This window comes from Macaca nemestrina, chromosome 7 (assembly GCF_043159975.1).
Source record: "Macaca nemestrina isolate mMacNem1 chromosome 7, mMacNem.hap1, whole genome shotgun sequence".
Classification (NCBI taxonomy): Eukaryota; Metazoa; Chordata; class Mammalia; order Primates; family Cercopithecidae; genus Macaca; species Macaca nemestrina.
Genome location: NC_092131.1, coordinates 167,248,151 through 167,266,973, shown reverse-complemented (window position 1 = coordinate 167,266,973; position 18,823 = coordinate 167,248,151). Strand labels below are relative to the sequence as shown.

The 18,823-nt window shown below is 39.4% G+C and overlaps 1 protein-coding gene and 1 pseudogene across 3 annotated transcripts in view; both read right to left on the bottom strand.

The window, feature by feature from the left end:
• Positions 1-995: 995 nt before the first annotated feature.
• LOC139355477 (tubulin alpha-1B chain pseudogene) lies at positions 996-12,295 on the bottom strand (annotated as a pseudogene).
• Positions 12,296-12,421: 126 nt separating this feature from the next.
• Positions 12,422-18,823, bottom strand: part of LOC105492879 (aquarius intron-binding spliceosomal factor) — a 118,322-nt gene continuing 111,920 nt past the window's right edge. Inside the window, exons 35-36 of one of the 3 annotated variants that reach the window (XR_011606187.1) lie at positions 15,449-17,868; positions 12,422-12,576 (exon numbers count right to left, since the gene is read on the bottom strand). Coding sequence is in view for 2 of the 3 variants with exons in the window: in XM_071067126.1 (XP_070923227.1) it covers positions 17,533-17,868 (336 nt within the window). In the remaining variant the exon portion in view is untranslated. Of the gene's footprint in view, positions 12,577-15,448; positions 17,869-18,823 lie in introns of those variants that run through there. The other 2 variants (XM_071067126.1, XM_071067127.1) reach the window with 2 other exon arrangements.

The following is an 18,823-nucleotide window of genomic DNA, read 5'->3' as shown; positions in this document are numbered from 1 at the left end:
CTTCTGCCAGCAATGCATAACTTAGCTTGTAAGTAGGTACAATCAAATCCCAAGCCCAACAGTATGCTGCTTACAACAGAAAAATCCTAAATACAAAGACACAGAAAGGTTATGTAAGAGTGGAAAAGATATGCCATTCAAAAAGCAACCAAAAGAAGTCTGGTGAAACTGTACTAATATAAGACAAAGTAGATTTTAAAATGAGAAGCATATTGAGAGTTACAGACAGCTGTAAATAATAATAATAAAGACTATCCATCAGGAAGATATAATTTTGTTTGTATGCTTTTAATAACACAGCTTCAAAATACACAAGGCAAATTTGATGGAAATAAAAATAGAAACAAACCTGTAATTACACTGAGTTTTTTTTTAAACACACATCTCACAGTAACTGATAGAACAAGCAGACAGGAAAAAAACCCACGCAACATGAGGGGGTTATAAGGGATTTGAACAAAATGATTAACAAACTCTACCTAATTTTTATATATCCCTAAGTACTATAGAATATACAGCACAAGCTTTTCAAGTGTACGTGAAACATGTACTGGAAAAGTCATGAAAAATGTAAAAGGATTATCATAATACAGGCTAGGTTCTCTGACTGCAGTAGAGAAGCTAGAATTTTTTTTTTTTTTTACAGACAGGGTCCCTCCCTCTGTCAATCAGGCTAGAGTGCAGTGGCACCATCATGGCTCACAGCAGCCTTGACCTCACTGGATTCAGGTGATCCTCCTACCTTGGCCTCCCAAGTAGCTGGGACTACAGGTGTGTGCCACCATGCCTGGCTAATTTCTTTCATTTTTTCAGAGACAAAGTTTTGCCATATTGCCTAGGCTGGTTTCAAACTCCTGGGCTCAAGCAGTCTGCCCACCTCAGCCTCCCAAAGCGCTAGGATTACAAGCATGAGCCACTGCACGCAGCCAAAGCTAGCAATTAATAACAAAAAGAAGAAAAATGCCCAAATGCTTAGAAATTAAGTAATCCACTTCTTCTTCTTCTTCTTTTTTTTTTTTTTTTTTTTTTTGAGACAGAGCCTTGCTGTGTCACCCAGGCTAGACGTGATCTCGGCTCACTGCAACCTCCCCCTCCAGGGTTCAAGTGCTTCTCCTGCCTCAGCCTCCCAGCTAGCTGGGATTAGACACGTGCCACTACGCCCAACAAATTTTTGTATTTTTAGTAGAGACAGGGTTTCACTATGTTGGCCAGGCTGGTCTCGAACTCCTGACCTCAGGTGACCCACCTTGGCCTCCCAGAGTGCTGGGATTACAGGTGTGAGCCACCACACCCGGCCCACTTCTTAAAAAGTATTATTTTTTGAGGTGAAACTCACATAAATTAACCAATTTAAAGTGAATAATAACATGAAATTTAAATTTTTTCATTTTAAGTGAACAATTTAGTGGCATTTAGTGCATTCCCAATGTTGTGCAACCATCATCTCCATTAATGTTCTAAAGCATTTTCAGTGAAAATGAAAAAACATGGGTTAAAAACAAAACCACAGTGGAAATTAGAAAACATTTTGAATGGAATGTTGATGAAAATGTGATACAGCATGTGTGGGATGTAGCTGACGCTGTGCTATCAACATATTATATGTGACTTTTCCCAATATAAATCTGAAAATTCAGCTTTATAATGGACAAATTCCTAAGATAACATAACTTACCAAAACCAACACAAGAAGAAACAGTGTGGTCTTACATTGATAAATACATTGAATCTGAAATTTAAAATCTTCCCACAAAGAAATCTAGCCTTTGATTGTTTCACTGTTGAATTTTTCCAAGTGTTTAAAGAAGAAATAATATCAATGTTACAAAAAACACTTCCAGTGAATAAAAATAGAGTATTCAAAAAAAAAAAGAAAGAAAAAAAACCCTGCTGCCTGTAATCCTAACACTTTGGAAGGCCGAGGTAGGCAGACTTCCTGAGTCCAGGAGTTTGAGACCAGCCTGGGCAACATGGTGAAACTCTTTCTCTACAAAAGATACAAAAATTAGTCAGGCATGGTGGTGTGCACCTGTAGTCCCAACTACTTGGCAGTCTGATGTGGGAGGATCACTTGAGCCCAGGAGGTGGAGGTTGCAGTGAGTCAAAATCACACCATTGCTCTTCAGCCTAGGCCACAGAATGAGACCTCGTCTCAAAAAAAAAAAAAAAAAAAGTACTTCCCAATTCAGTTTATGAAGTCACTCTAATCTTGATATTTAACCTAACAAGTATGGTACAATAACAACAATTATTATGCTGATAGACCAATCTTTCTCATAAACATAAATGCAAGAATGCTAAATAAAATACTAGCAAACATAATATAGTACTTATAAAAAAGGTTAGAATTGTGAGGTTAAATATTTGAAAAACACAATGTCAACTTCTCATCCCACTACATCTCACCATAATCAACTAAAACTGGACAAAATGTATGAAGCAATTATTTTCAGACATTGAACAACAGGCAGCATAGTTTTGTCATCCTGGAGAAGAAGAGAAGGAAAAAGGTTGGCCCTGTGATTGCCCTGGCTTTCGCCTACAGGCAATTTTTGAAGAGCAGCACGGTTTGCCTTTGCTTAGGGGAACCTAAGTAGAAGCCCAGCAGTCTCACTGAACTTAAGAGACAGAAACTTTTCAAAAGTCAGGAAACAACAGGTGCTGGAGAGGATGTGGAGAAACAGGAACGCTTTTATACTGTCGGTGGGACTGTAAACTAGTTCAACCATTGTGGAAGACAGTGTGGCCATTCCTCAAGGATCTAGAACTAGAAATACCATTTGACCCAGCCATCCCATTACTGGGTATATACCCAAAGGATTATAAATCATGCTGCTAGAAAGACACATGCACACATGTTTATTGCAGCACTATTCACAATAGCAAAGACTTGGAACCAACCCAAATGTCCATCAGTGACAGACTGGATTAAGAAAATGTGGCACATATACACCATGGAATACTATGCAGCCATAAAAAAGGATGAGTTCATGTCCTTTGTAGGGACATGGATGCAGCTGGAAACCATCATTCTCAGCAAACTATCGCAAGAACAGAAAACCAAACACCGCATGTTCTCACTCATAGGTGGGAACTGAACAATGAGATCACTTGGACACAGGAAGGGGAACATCACACACCAGGGCCTGTTGTGGAGTGGGGAGGGATAGCATGAGGAGATATACCTAATGTAAATGATGAGTGAATGGGTGCAGCACAGCAACATGGCCCATGTATACACATGTAACAACCTGCATGTTGTGCACATGTACCCTAGAACTTAAAATATAAAAAAAACAAAAAAAAAAAGAGACAGAAACTTGGGAAGGCTGTGCTGGCTGGAATTTGTAAGGCAGAGTAACTAAAAGGAGGAAGTTACACAAAGAAGGGGCTCCAGAAATCTAAAGAGGGGTCCCCTCGAGTCCTGGCTGAATACTAATCTGTAAATGCATGGGGTGAAACTTCATGAGATCAAAAGACAACCGCCTCAGAGCTCTACTAAACGATTCCTAGAGCTCATACAATAGAAAACGTTTTAATTTATATCAACCCAAGTAGAAACACTTCATTGAAAACCTGGGGCATCCAACAGGGGCCAGAGAAGGGCCATAGCTTGGTAATAGAGCTAAGTTAGCCTTAGAGTAAAGGTACTCTATACCTGTCTAACAAAGCTTAAAAACAAACATCGAAAAGGTAGATCTAATCCACATGTAATTGCCTGCTGAAACAAACCTCAACACTCTTTAAAGGAAGACAGCAAAATCCAGACCTCCAATAACACAGCATTTGTAATGTCCAACATCCAACGAAAAATTACCAGTCATGTGAAGAGTAGCAACTTATGTCCCTAATTAGAAAAAAAATCAATCAATAGAAAGAAAAAAATCAACGTAATCCACCACATTAACAAAATAAAGAAAAGCATACGATTGGGGCGAGACAGCATTAGGACAAATACCTAATGCATGCGGAGCTTAAGACCTAGATGACGGGTTGATAGGTGCAGCAAACCACTATGGCACCTGTATACCCATGTAACAAACCTGCATGTTCAGCACAGGTATCCCAGAACTTAAAGTAAAATAAAAATAAATAAATATAGGAAAGCATACGATCATTTTGATAGACATAGAAAAGGCATTTGTTGGAATTCAGCGTACATTAATGATTAAAAAAGAAACACCCAGCAAGCTAGGAATAGAAAGAAATTCTTAAAATCTGATACAGAGTATATGCAAAAACCTATAGCAAACACTATACTTAGTGGTGAAATATTGAAAGTTTGCCCCTAAAATTGGGAAGAAACGAAGACACTTGTTCTGACCATCTCTAATCAACATTGTGCTGGAGGCCTGCAAAGGTCAATGAGGGCGAAAAAGAAAATGAAAGGCATACAGGTAGAAAAGGAAATTAAAAGTATGAAGATGGAAGAAAAAACCTTTTGTATTCACAGATGACATAATTATGCATGTAGAGAACCTAAAATAATCTATAGTCAAATTACAAGAAATAGGTGAATTCACTGACACTGCTAAATACCAGTGCAACATACAAAATGTATTTCTATATATTAGTAACAAACAACTAGAAATGTAATTTTAGAAAGTATCACTTACACTAGTATAAATAAATACCTAGGAATACATTTAACAAAAAATGACCATGACCTTTATACAGAAAATTATAAAACGTTATTGAGTTTAAGAAGGCCTAAGTAAATGAAGAGTTACTATATTCCTAGGTTGTAAGATGCCAATTTTCCCCCAGATTGATCTGTAGATTTAGTGTAATCCCAATAAAAGTCTGGTAATTTTTTTTGTGGAATTGACAAAATAATTCTAAAATTTATACAAGGACTAAAAGTTGCCAATAATTATGAAGAATATGGCTAAAGGATATACACAAGTTAAAAGTTATTATAAAGTTACAGTAATTAAAACAGTGAAATGTTGGTACAACAGATGAAATATATGCCAATGAAACCAAAGAAATTACAGAAACAGACCCACACATACATAATCACTTGATTTATGACACAGATGCTACTACATTGTAGTGTAGTGCACTATAGGATGGTCTTTTGAGTAAATAGTACTCAGTTAATCTGCTGAACCCTACCTCACATCATTCAGAGAAATGTATTTGAGAAGGTAAACACAAGAAGTACATTATGTATGATTCAATTTATATAAAGATCAAAAACAGGCAGAAGTAATTGTGATAGAAGACAGGACCTTAAAGATCAGCCAGTCTGACTTCTGGTTTCAAAGTGGCAGTGTCGTAGCAAGCTGTTTTTATTCCCTCTTGTAGAAAACCAAAAACAAATATACAGCACCAAGATTACCATGAGAAATATTTTAGAACTCAAGGATCAAGAGAGATGGTTCTTAGGGCCACAGAGGAGTGGAAAAACACTGAGAAGACTGTAAGAAAATAAGACTCCCCTTGCTGTTGGGCACCAAGTCCACAGAAAATTTTCCCCCAACTCACTTGGTCACTTGTTTCTTTTTTCTTTTTTCTTTTTTTTTTTTGAGAGGGAGTCGTGCTCTGTCGCCAAGCTGGAGTGCCATGGCAGGATCTCAGCTCACTGCAACCTCTGCCTCCCAGGTTCAAGCAATTCTCCTGCCTCAGCCTCCCGAGTAGCTGGAACTACAGGCGTGTGCCACCACATCTAGCTAATTTTTGTATTTTTAGTAGAGATGGGGTTTCATCATGTTGGCCAGGATGGTCTTGATCTCTGACCTTGTGATCTGCCTGCCTCGGCCCCCCAAAGTGCTGGGATTACAGGTGTGAGCTACCGCGCCTGGCCTCACTTGTTTCCATATTGGAGAAAGTGAGATTGATGTGGACAACCAGTTTTCCCATGAGGTTGGGTTTCCTGGCAGAAGACCTGTCCCTCTCTTAACCTGCAGGAAGTATCTTGAGTGCCTGAAGAGAGAACTATCCCTGGGGACAGGCAGAGACAAAGGGGGAAGATGGGATTACCATCCCCAGCCTTGGAAGCTCTGCTCTGTAACTCTGCCAAAGGAGATGCCAAATCAGAGTGGCTGCTCAGCAGCACCATGCTGTAGAAGTTCCATCCCACAGATCCCCTTAGCAAAAACCCCTAGCCGGCCTTCTTACAATGCCAGGACATTCCCTTCAGAACCTCTCCTATTCAGGAAGAGCTGTGCTTGGAGTGTTTACTAGAGCCAAGGTGAAACCTGGGCTTAAGGCACCACCTAGAGCTGAAAAGGAGGCAGTGACCTGGCGGTAAAGAACCTCTAACCAAATACATGCAATAAAAACCAAAACAAGTTCGGCAGAGAAGGCTGGAATAGAAAACTAATCTTTCAATGCAAAGACATAGATATATGTCCACAAGAAACAGCAGCAAACAGGGAACCATGATCTCCCCAAACAAACAAAGCAAGCAATCAGTGACCCTAGCAAGAAGACATTAGGACAGATACCTAATGCAGGCAGAGCTTAAAACCTAGATGACAGGTGCAGCAAACCACCATGGCACATATATACCTATGTTACAAACCTACACGTTCAGCACATGCATCCCAGAACTTAAAGTAAAAGAAAAAAAGAAAAGCAAGGCAAGAAAGCAATATATGAACTTTTAAACCAATAACTCAAAATAGTGGTTTAAGGAAACTCAGTGATTTCTAAGCTAACACAGAAAAGCAATTCAAAAATTTATCAGAAATACTTAATAAAGAGATTGAAATAACACAAAAAAATTGAATAGAAATTTTTTAGACTGAGAAATTTATTTGCTAAGCTGAACAATTTGTTATAAGCGCTCAACAGTAGAATGGATTAAGTGGAGGAAAGAATCAGAGATTGAAGACACGCTATTTGAAAATACACAGAGGAGACAAAAGAAAAATGAATGAAAAGTAATAAAGATCACCTACAAAATAAGGAAAATTACCTCAAAAGATCACATCTAAGAATTTTGATGTTCAAGAGGGAGTTGAGCAAGGGCAAAGGGTAGAAAGCTTATTCAAAGAAATAACTTGTCAAAACTAGAAAAAGATATACATATCCAAATATAGGAAGGTCAGAGAACATCAAACATATTTGACCCAAATAAGAGTACCCCAAGGCATATAATAATCACACTCTCAAAGGTCAAGGACAAAGAGAGAATCATAAAAGAAGCAAGACAAAGGAAGCAAGTAACATATCAAGGAGCTCCAATTCATCTGGCAACAAGCTTCTCCATGGAAAGCATACAGGCCAGGAGTTACAAAACAATCAGAAAACAGGCAACAGTAGTAAGTCCTTATATATCAATAATGATAATGAATGTTAATGGACAAAATTCTTCAATTAAAAGTCAAAGAGTGGCTGAATGGACAAAGAAGCCCCAACTATATGCTTTTTACAAGAAAACCATTTCACCTACAAAGACACATATAGATTGAAAGTAAAAGAGTGGAAAAAGATATTTCATGCAACTAGAAACAACAAAAAAAGGGAGTAGCTATACTTATATCAGACAAAATAGACTACAAATCAAAGACTGTAAAAGGAGACAAAGAAGGTCACTAACGATTAAGGGGTCAATTCAGCAAGAGGATATAACAATTATAAATATCTATGCATCAAACACCAAAGCTCCCAAGCATATAAAGCAAAAATTAATAGATTTGAAGGGAGAAATAGACTCCAATACAACAATAATATGGGGACTTTAACACTCCACTCTCAGTGATGGACAGATTACCTAGACAGAAAATCAATAAAGAAACACCAGAGTTAAACTATATACTAGACCTAATAGGTCTAACTGACATTTACAGAACATTTCACCCAACTGTTGCAGGATGTACCTTCTTTTCATGGAACATTATTTAGAATAGACTATATCTTATGGCACAAAACAACTTTGAACAAATTTTAAAAAGTAGAAATCATATCAAGTATCTTTTCTGACCACAATGGAATAAAACTAGACATCAATAACAAGAGGAACTTCAGAAACTTCACAAACTCATGGAAACTAAACAACATGCCCCTGATCGACCCATAGGTGAATAAAGACTTTAAGAAGGAAATTTAAAATGTCTTGAAACAAATGGAAATGGAAATACAACACACCAAAATCTATGGGATACAGCAGAAGTAGTACTAAGAGGGAAGTTTATAGCAATAAACACCTGTATCAAAAAGGTGGAAAGACTTCAAATAAACAACCCAATTATGAACCTCAAGGAACTAAAAAAGCAAGAACAAGCCAAACCCAAAATTGGTAGAGAAATACTAAAGGTTAGAGCAGAAATAAATGAAATTGAGACTAGAAAACAATACAGACCAACAAAATGAAAAGTTGGTTTTTTGGGGAAAGATAAATAAAATTGACAAAACTTTGGCTAGACTAAAGACACTCTCCTATTGTCATTGTTTTCAAAAAATAAATGTATATGTATCACAAAACATATCAAATGTATCCTTCAGGGCCCCAAAATGCCCACTGATACATAGCATGTCCTGCTTCATGCCAGGGCCTGCTAATTAAGGAACTCCTCATAGCTGATCCCTTTAATCTGTTATCAGAGCACTGAGTCTGATGTCAGAGATCTTTGCATTCATTTGACTTGCATTCTATTTTTCAGACTAGCCAGGGCAAGAGAAGTTGATTCCAGTCATTGTTAACTCTAGACAAGAACCAACAATTTCACTTCTCATGCCCACTATTAATAGTACATTGGCAAGTTAAGAGATCCGCCTGATCAATTTAATTCCTGAGCTATCGCAGTTGACATTCATGACTTTTTCCCCAAGGTAGGACTGTATTTCTGCAGACATATTCTCCATTTGCTCAAATGAACCCATTCCTTTAATAAGAGTTCAACTAGATCAAGATTTACAATGATAGCCCTGAAAAAACTTATCACAATTTATTTCTGTAATTACATAACATGATCTTGATTTGTTTTACACACAGACTTTTACTCCTGGGAACTTTAACTCACATGGATGTTATTTTCAGCTCCCAAATACATTAATGCTGGGTTTGTGATAGGAAGTGTAATCAGAAGGCTGACCCAGCTGATGTATAATGATTAAAAATGTAAGTCTTGGTAAATCTTGTTTTTCCCTTTATTTGAAATCTCTCTCTCTCTCTCTCTTTTAATCTTAAAGCCTTTACTTTAAGACATGATGGAAAAGTCTTACAGATACGTATGGAACATTGATCTCCACTGAGTGAAAACAATCTAACCAGAAAGCTTTGATGCCTGTCAATTAATGTTGAAGCTTAAATTATGTGAATAAGACATATTGCGGGGCTGGAAGGAATGGATAATTAATATTTCTCTCCTTCTTTCTTGCTGTCTCCTTTAACAGAATCTATACCGACCTCCTCATAAACCTTCTCAAGGGCAGCCATGTCCTCATGGGCCTCAGAAAACCCTTCTTCTACCCCCTCATGAATGTACCAGTGAACAAAGCCATGGCTGGCATACACCACGTCAAAACTTGTGGTCCAGGTGAGCCCAGGCCTCAGCAACGGCTGTGGTATTGCCCAGCATGCACACAGCTCTCTGTACATTGGCCAGGTCTTCATCAGGTACCACCATGGGAAGCTGGTAATTAATGCCAACCTTGAAACCAGTGGGACACCAATGCACAAACTGGATATTGTGCTTGGTCTTGATGGTGGTAACAGCAGCATTGACATCTTTATGGTGTCACCACAGTGCAACAGGCAGGAAGCCATCATTTGTTATGGCGAGGGTCATATTTCATCATCTGGTTGGCTGGCTCAAATCAAGCATTGATCTCTGCTACAGAAAGCTGTTCATGATAGGCTTTCTCAGCAGAGCTAACAGGGGCATATGTGGCCAGAAAAAAGTGGACGTGGGGATAGGCACCAAGTTGGTCTGGAATTCTGTCAGATCAGCATTCAGGGAGCCATCAACTCTGAGGGAAGCAGTGATAGAGGGCATAATCTGAAGAATAAGGCAGTTAGTGTAGGGTGAGCACTCAATATTGAGGTTTCTATGACAGATGTCTACCACAAAGGCACACTCAGAGCGCTGCAGGGTAGTGTGGGTGGTGAGGATGGAGTTATAGGGCTCAACTACAGCTGTGGAAACCTGGGACACTGAGTAAATGAACTCTAACTTGGACTTCTTGCCATAATGAACAGAGAGACATTCTATCAGCAGGGAAGTGAACCCAGAACCAGTTCCCTAACCAAAGCTATGGAAAACCAAGAAGCCCTGAAGACTTGTGTACCAGTTGGCCAGCTTGAGAATTTGATCCAACATGAAGCCAATGATCTCCTTGCCAATAGTATAGTGCCCTTGGGCATACTTATTGGCAGTATCTTCCTTGCCTGTGATGAGCTGCTCAGGGTAGAAGAGCTGGTGGTAGATGGCAATGTGAACTTTGTCAATGAATGTGGGCTCCAGGTCTATAAACACTGCCCTGGGCATATGCTTGCCAGCACCTGTCTCACTGATGTCAAAGGAGTCATCCCCCCCAGTGGTCTTGTCACTTGGCATCTGGCCATCGGGCTGGATGCCATGTTCCAGGCAGCAGAGCTCTAAGCAGGGATTATCAGTCTGGCCATGAGCCTGGCCAACGTGGATGGAGATGTGCTCACGCATAGTGACTAGGGAACAAGAGGCAAAGGCAACAGGAGCAGACACCAGGTCCCCGGTTACTTTTCTTGAGAAGCTAAGAGTCAAGGTAACACACTCAGAAATCACACTTTCAAAACTATTATTACTTAACATGCTCTGCTTCTGCTTAAATATAAAATGACTTTAGGATAATTAGCATTTTGAGGCATACAGTATTACTAGAGTCCCTTCCTATTACGTGTTTCGCATTCCTTTTTCAAACCAAAACAAATACTAATTTGTCTTTCTCCTGTAAGAATAAATATCGCAAACATTGGGACATTCTTTTTAGAGACCTTTTATTTCCTATCCTGATTTTGGCAACCTAGTCTCTTTGGTATATTGATCATAAGAGAAATTATTTAGTAGGCTTGTCTTACTCATGCACAGTTGGTGGTGTTCTGTTCTTTAATGAGTCTCAAGCAAAGAAGTATAAAGAGCAGCATGGTAAGGAATTTGCCTAAAAGTTGTATGATGGTTCTAGTCTCAGTTCAATTAACTGTGGTGTCCCAGGCAAATCACCCAATGCCTTGGTGTTCTCATCTATAAAGTACCAGAGTTGCTTCTGGCATTGCTGCCTGGCACAGAGTTGGCATTCAATAGTCTATTAATATACAAATAGTAGTTTCATAAACATCTTCAAAGTTTTATATTGAACTCAATTCACTTCTGTGAAAAGTAGTCAACCAACGAAATGGCATGCAAATTAACGAGGCCTACTCCTATTCCACACTGTTCTCATGGCAGTCTGAGATTAGAAGAAACCAGCACTGGAAGCAAGGCAATGAAAATACAGTAACACAGTAAGCACTTTTAGTTCACTTTGTGGACAACTGAACTAGAAACCAGTTGGAAAAAACTAGCCAACCAACCAACCAACCAATCAAAAATGGCCCAAATGAATCAGTGAACTAAAGTAGAAAAGGGATCACTTCCCATCCAGAATTTTTTCGAAAAATGTCAATAAATTCAGCTTCTTAAAAGAGTTTATATTAAACCAGGCATCTTTCAAAGAGAAGCGGCTACCTTTGAGGTTCTTGAACGTAGATTGCAACACAGAGATAAGTATAATAGAGTGCACAACATTAAATCAAAGGTGGAGGGGAAGAGGATTGTGGGGCAGTCATTTCTGGAGATCAAGAAAGAATTCAATCTACCTAATGCAAGGCAACTTCTGGGGTCCTTGTGTGTGAAACATTTTTTTTTTTTTTTTTGAGACAGAGTCTCGCACTGTCACCCAGGCTGGAGTGCAGTGGCATGATCTCTGCTGACTGCAAGCTCCGCCTCCCAGGTTCACGCCATTCTCCTGCCTCAGACTCCCGAGTAGCTGGGACTACAGGCGCCCGCCACCACGTCCGGCTAATATTTTGTATTTTGAGTAGAGACAGGGTTTCACCGTATTAGCCAGGATGGTCTCGATCTCCTGACCTCGTGATCCGCCCACCTCGGCCTCCCAAAGTGCTGGGATTACAGGCGTGAGCCACCACACCTGGCCGAAACATTCTTATAAGAGGAAACTGTCTTCATGTTTTATATTTGCCTTAATTTTCTTTTATTATTTCCAGACCACCTCTGTTGGTTATGCTAAGTACTCCTTTTCTCTTTTTGGAATTTAAACTTTTTAAGGAAACAAAAATTAAAGAACAGAAAGCAAGACACATTGGAAATATGAACTCTTCTTTTACTGCATAAGAAATGAGAAGAAAAACTGTGTGTGAAATTCTGGAGTCTAAAATTAAAATGTAAACAGAGAATGCTCAGTGACCTTTTCTTAGGAGGCTCACACGAAGGAATGTCATGGTACATTGACCAAACTTTTATTCATTTGCATTTTCAGGATGTTGCTATTAATACCACATGACACTCAATAAATTACACTACGACATTTTGTACAAATCACTTCACTTCTGGTTTCCTCTTCGGCTGTGTTACTTCACCCTCTGGTTACCTGTAGGAAAAAAAAAAAAAGGATTTTGGGGCTTTATTTTTAAAGGGAGATTCACAGTTTTAGTCAATGTAAAGATATTGGTTCCCAAACTGTGTTCTAAGGAAATAGCTATCTAAGGTATCTTTTTTTTTTTTTTTTTTTTTGACGGAGTTTTTGCTCGTCGCCCAGGTTGGAGTGCAGTGACGCCCATCTCGGCTCACTGCAACCTCCGCCTCCTGGGTTCAAGTGATTCTCCTGCCTCAGCCTCCAGAATAACTGGGACTACAGGCACCTGCCAGCACGCCCAGCTGATTTCTGTATTTTTAGTAGACACAGGGTTTTACCAAGTTGGCCAGGATGGTCTCGATCTCCTGACCTCAGGTGATCCGCCCGGCTCGGCCTCCCAAATTGCTGGGATTACAGGCGGCAGCCACGGTGCCCGGCAATATTGGTCCCTAAATTGTGTTCTAAGGAAACAGCTAACCAAGGTATCTTATTTAAAAAAAAAAAAAAAAAGTTTTATGCTCTATTAAGTTTGGGAAATACTAGGTTAAAGAAAGCTAAACATGATTATTTCCAGTGGGACATCTGAGAGCCTTTAATTAGCTAACAGTGCATTACAATTCTGCAAAGGAGGAACATTGTTTCCCAAACCTATCTGGCCATAGAACATATTTCTCAGAGTATTTTTCAAGAGTAGTATTTTCTGTAATATATGTTGAAAAATAATGGTATCAGCCATCTTTGTACGTAAGCTCAAAAGGTCAGCCAGCCCTGAAATAAATGTAAGCCAAAAGGTAGAAAGATAAGTGAATAAAGCTGGCACACAGTCAGGAGTACCATGCTGCATTCTGAGTCAAGCTCCAGGTTTGTCTCTAAGAAGAAAAACAGGCGCGTCCAAAGCTTCTGGATTCCATTGAATTAAAACCCTTTTAAATTAAATCCTTGTAACTGAAGAGTATCGGTGGATGAAGAAAAAATAGTCTCACATGTCTTCATTTCCACCCTTGGCTCAGTACTGCTCCAGTTCCATTATTCTTAAACATCTATTAACATGATTGCTAAATAATTACACAGGCTAACTGCCAAGCATTTTTCACAGGAAGCAAGGCACTGCTCTTCTGGCTTATGCAAAAGGGTCACTTTGTTTTTTTTTTAAACCGTTATCTTGTTTTGATTGAAGAAACATCTCTAAAAATACCATCTGAGTGCAAGATAAAAAGGAAACAGCAATTCAAGGCACAAAGCTAAGTACATGCAACAATAAAGATGATTTGGGGGTGGGACAGCACAGAATTCAGGACTGATAGAAGTTATCAGCTCCGTATTTCAGAAAGACCTAGTGTCTTCCTCTGCTTATGCTGTTCTGCCAGAACTTTAATTTTGGCAGAGATCACCTCGATGTTATAATGTACTGATTCAGAGGTCCCAAATCAGTAGACCCGATCCTAGACAGATCCTCAAAGGTCAGCTGCCACTAGGTGTCCCCTTCTTGATCATCCTTCATGCTCCCTGGATTGGGGCATGGCTAAGCACTCATGTCAAAGGATTGGTTGGCAATATCCTACATTGTCAATAAAGTTTTGAAGAAAAACAGAGAGAGAAACTGGTATTTACTAAGCACCTAACTGGAGATTATTTTCATAAACATTAGCCTATAAAACAAACAACTCTCCTGCCCCAAATCCAAACAGATCTTTTCCCTATTATTTACAAATAAAGAAAACCGGCTTAGAGAGGTTATAAAATTTGCCTAAGGTCAAACCAAATGCGGATAAGCAAATTAGGTAAAATTCTGAGCCAGGTCTGAATGAGTCCAAAGTGTGTTTTACAGTATCATGCTGTCTCCTGATCATTACAAAATTTCATTTGTTTACAGAAGCACGAATGGCCCATTTATGCCTTTTCTCTCAGCATCTAGCAAAACATCTCAACTTTTATTACACCAACTTCAGGAGTCTTGATAATGTTTAGATCTTCTCATTCATTTGCCTAAATCAATAGAGCTATTTATTCTCAACTGTTGGCAATGAACTTTCTTAACTCAGCATTTTGAGAAAAAAAAAAAGAAATTCTAAATACTTGAATTGCTTCATTTCATGCTCATTGTTTTTGGCATGCCTCTTTTTGGTTTTCTTTAAAAAGAGATTCTAAAATCATGACATATTTAGATGTGAAAAACAGGATGGAGAGCAATGGGAACACTAATCTGAAATAGTCACATGGCTAGAGTACCTGTGTCTGTAGTAATCTCAAATTATATAGAAAACCCTTGAATTTATTAAGCAATCCCTCATGTATGCTTGATTGAAAAAATAAAGCACTGCTGTAGAACTGTAGACTCGGATTCTACCCCACTCTTCCACAGTTGCCACCCTGGTTAAGTCTCTCTGATTGTTTCCTCATTACTTAAAATAAGTAAAGGCCGGGCGCGGTGGCTCAAGCCTGTAATCCCAGCACTTTGGGAGGCCGAGACGGGCGGATCACGAGGTCAGGAGATCGAGACCATCCTGGCTAACATGGTGAAACCCCGTCTCTACTAAAAAATACAAAAAAAACTAGCCGGGCGAAGTGGCGGGCGCCTGTAGTCCCAGCTACTTGGGAGGCTGAGGCAGGAGAATGGCGTGAACCCGGGAGGCGGAGCTTGCAGTGAGCTGAGATCCGGCCACTGCACTCCAGCCTGGGCGACAGAGCATGACTCCGTCTCAAAAAAAAAAAAAAAAAAAAAAAAAAAAAAAAAAAAGTAGAGCTCTTAAATTCCTTCAAAAATTCCCAAGATTCTATAGTCAACTGCCACTCACTTGCCTTTCCAATGAATAAACAGTTTAAAAGAATTCAAATCCCACTGCCTTTACCCCTTTTTAAATTCTTTTGACAAGGACAAAGGACTTACCCATCCATCTTCCACCTAAATTTGCTTTTTAGTGACAGAAAAACCAAGCAGCAAGGAAAAAAGTATGGTCACTCATCTAGGCAAGAGTGATGTACATTGCTTGGAAAATAGCTGAGAGAGCAGCTTAACAGTCCACTTATTTTGGTTGCAGGTATCATACCTCATATCCCTTAAGGGAGAGAGAAAAATCAGTCTTTTCCAGGAAAGATGGTAATACAGTAAAGCTTCTTTCCCTTGCTTGGCCTGATACCATATAGTTACAAATGAAAACAATTCTATGAGTGCATACAGATGCCCACAGCACCTGCTTTCAAAATCTTTTAAAAGTGCAATTACATAACAGGCTATCTGGCTTGATCCTTACTCTGATAACAAATAGACCTGGGTTTCCTAGTATCGCGTCCTTGGTATTTCACTCCTCTCATCGCCTCATCACTCTCATCTCCCCTCCTCACCTGACACTGACACAAGTGTCCTGATGCAGTAGGACACATCATAAAATGAGAGTCTGGACCATACTCAACACAGCCTGGTAGAGCTGAGCAAACACTAGTTACTCAAAAATATAACTGACTTGACTTTCTGGGTTTAACTTCCTTATGAAGCAATCATTCCTTCAAAATGTCAGGACCAGAAGGATTTCAATGATAAGTGTGCAGTTCTTGCTTGTTTCTTCAAAGATTCCTTGGACATGGCCAGGCCCATAGGTAGATGCACTAGAGGAGACACTTTGGGGGAAATGCTCCCCTTTAGATACTCTAGCAGATGATCAAACTGGGAAACAGAGAACTAGTGGGCAATTTTCCCCTCTACACATACACATAAACATTTCTTTTTTTTTTTTTTTTCCCCAGTTCTGGGCACCATGCCCAGGGACCTTATAAGCAGAGGTCCTTTGTCAGAAAACATTAGTCACATTCACTGGTAATTCTACCATTATAGCCTCATTCATGTGAAGACAACACAGTAATCTTAGTACACGCTTCTCAAACTACAAAGTGCCTGTGAATCACCTGGGGAATTTGTTGCAATGTAGATTTAGATTTAATAGGTTTGGAGCAGAGCCCAAACTTCTGCATTTCTATAAATACCAAACTTCAATACGATGTTGATGCTGTTGGTTCACAAATCATACTTGAGTAGCAAGGTCCTAAATACCTCTGCTTTCCCATATTTGAACCACATTTTACCTGAAGGTCTCCTTGTGGCTGATTATCCCAAGAAAAATAAGGCAGAAAACAGAATTTCTGCCATAGGAAAATTCTACCCTGCACACAGGAGTTAAGTTCTCTGACTCTCATTGCCCAGACTCAGGATCCTGCTTCTTGCCCAGATTGATTTGGCAGAGTCTTCCTATTTAGCTGATGACAAATCCTGGCTCAGCCTCACCAGCCTTGGCTGATGCCACTCTGCCAGCAACCCAAACATTAGTGGTGTGGAGAACCTCCTAAAATATAGATTCCTGGGCTCTAATCCTGAGATTCTGACTCATTCAGTCTGAGGTGTGCCTCAAGAATAAACAGACGTCTTAGGTGATTCTAAGATTTGAGAGAAGGAAATGCATGTGACCACTCTGATAGATCGGAGAAACCTGTATCTTACTGCCAGTAGTATCTTTACATAAAGATATTACTTTATGTAAAGAACAGTAAGAAAAAAGGAAACAGCATTTAAGCATTTGATAGTATAACAGAAGAAACAAGTTCCTTCCCAATTTGGACACTTAAGCGTATTCATGGTTAAGTCTGGTGTATTCTGTCCTCTTCTTTAGAGAAGTTCACTAAAAATGTGCAGTATATATTATATATTCTACAGAAAATGATTTTAATGTAGGTATGATTACAGACACACTCAGTGATCAAAACATGAGAGGAATGGTTATTTACTCTTCTGATTGAACAAATGAAACTAGAATTGTTCATACACATAATTTAAAAAAATATATTCAAGACACCAAAACCAGTTAATATAAGAACTGAACATTAATTAGTGACAGTAAAATGGCAGAAGCAAATATAAAATACAGAAAATAACTTTACTCAGACTTTTTGAATGACATGTCCTCCTTTAGGACTACAGTTTGGCTACTTGGTCCCTTCTGGGGCAGATGTGGCATCCTGAGGTGTGTAAGCCTCTGCAGGTGCAGATACAGCTCCTGCCACAGTAGTGGTGGTCTCAGATAAAGCAGGGATGGCTTCTGGATTGGAACTGGCTCCTGTCTCACTGGCGGTGGTCTCAGTCTGACTAGGAGTGGTGTCAGTTTGAAAGGCTGGAGTTTCTTGACTGCAGCTGGTGTCTGTTGGACTGGGTATGATGTCAACTTGAACAGTCATAGCCTCTTCTTCTGTTTCCAATTCTGTTTCTTGATTTTGAACTTCCTCACCTTCTTCTACCATAGCAGGTGGTAGTTGTAATAAAGTCTAATTAAAAAAAAAAAAAAAAGACAATACCAATATGAAAAACAGCTTATAAAGCTAAGTTCTCACATTATCATTCTAGAGTTCTCCAAAAGAGTGCTGACCATTTTACATTACAGACGTAACACCTCTGATGGCAATGGTCTAGGTCCTGCTAACACCAAGGAATATGCCTACACAGATGTCATATCCTGATAATCAAAATACTTACAAAATCTTCAGAGAGGAAAACAACCATGAAAAGCCATTAGATTTTTAAGCAACAGACTTTGCTGTAAACATTTCTGCAAAAAATAGTGACTGATTAGGACTGATTATAAAACTAACTCAAGAAAGGGTCAACTTTAATCAAAGAGCCCTGTGAGCTGGGTGCGGTGGCTCATGGTGGCATTCCCAGCACTTTGGGAGGCTGAGGCAGGTGGATCACTTGAGGTCAGGAGTTCCAGACCAGCCTAGCCAACATGGTGAAACCCCATCTCTACTAAAAATACAAAAATAGCTAAGCTTGGTCCCAGCTAGTTGGGAGGCTGAGGCAGGAGGATCGCTTGACCCTGAGAGATGGAGGTTGCAGTGAGCTGAGATTGTGCCACTGTACTCCAGCCTGGGCGACAAAGAGATTCCTTCTGGAAAAGAAAAGAACAGAACAGAACAGAACAGAGAAAAGAAAAGAGAAAGAGAAAAGAGAAGAGAAGAGAAAAGAAAAGAAAAAGAGCCCTGTGAGAGGTAGAGAGGAGCCTGGCCTTAAGACAAAGCCATGGGAGAAGGGAGCAGCAAGGAACAAGGTTTCCGTCCTGTTCAACCAGAAAACTGGAGCAACTCTATATGCTTAGCCTGCCCTTTGCCCCATGGCAGTCTAGTGACTTTCTCATCAGGGACTCTGCTTACAGTGCTGGAAATTGAAATTATTTATTTATTTATTTATTTATTTATTTATTTATTTATTTAATTTCATTTAATT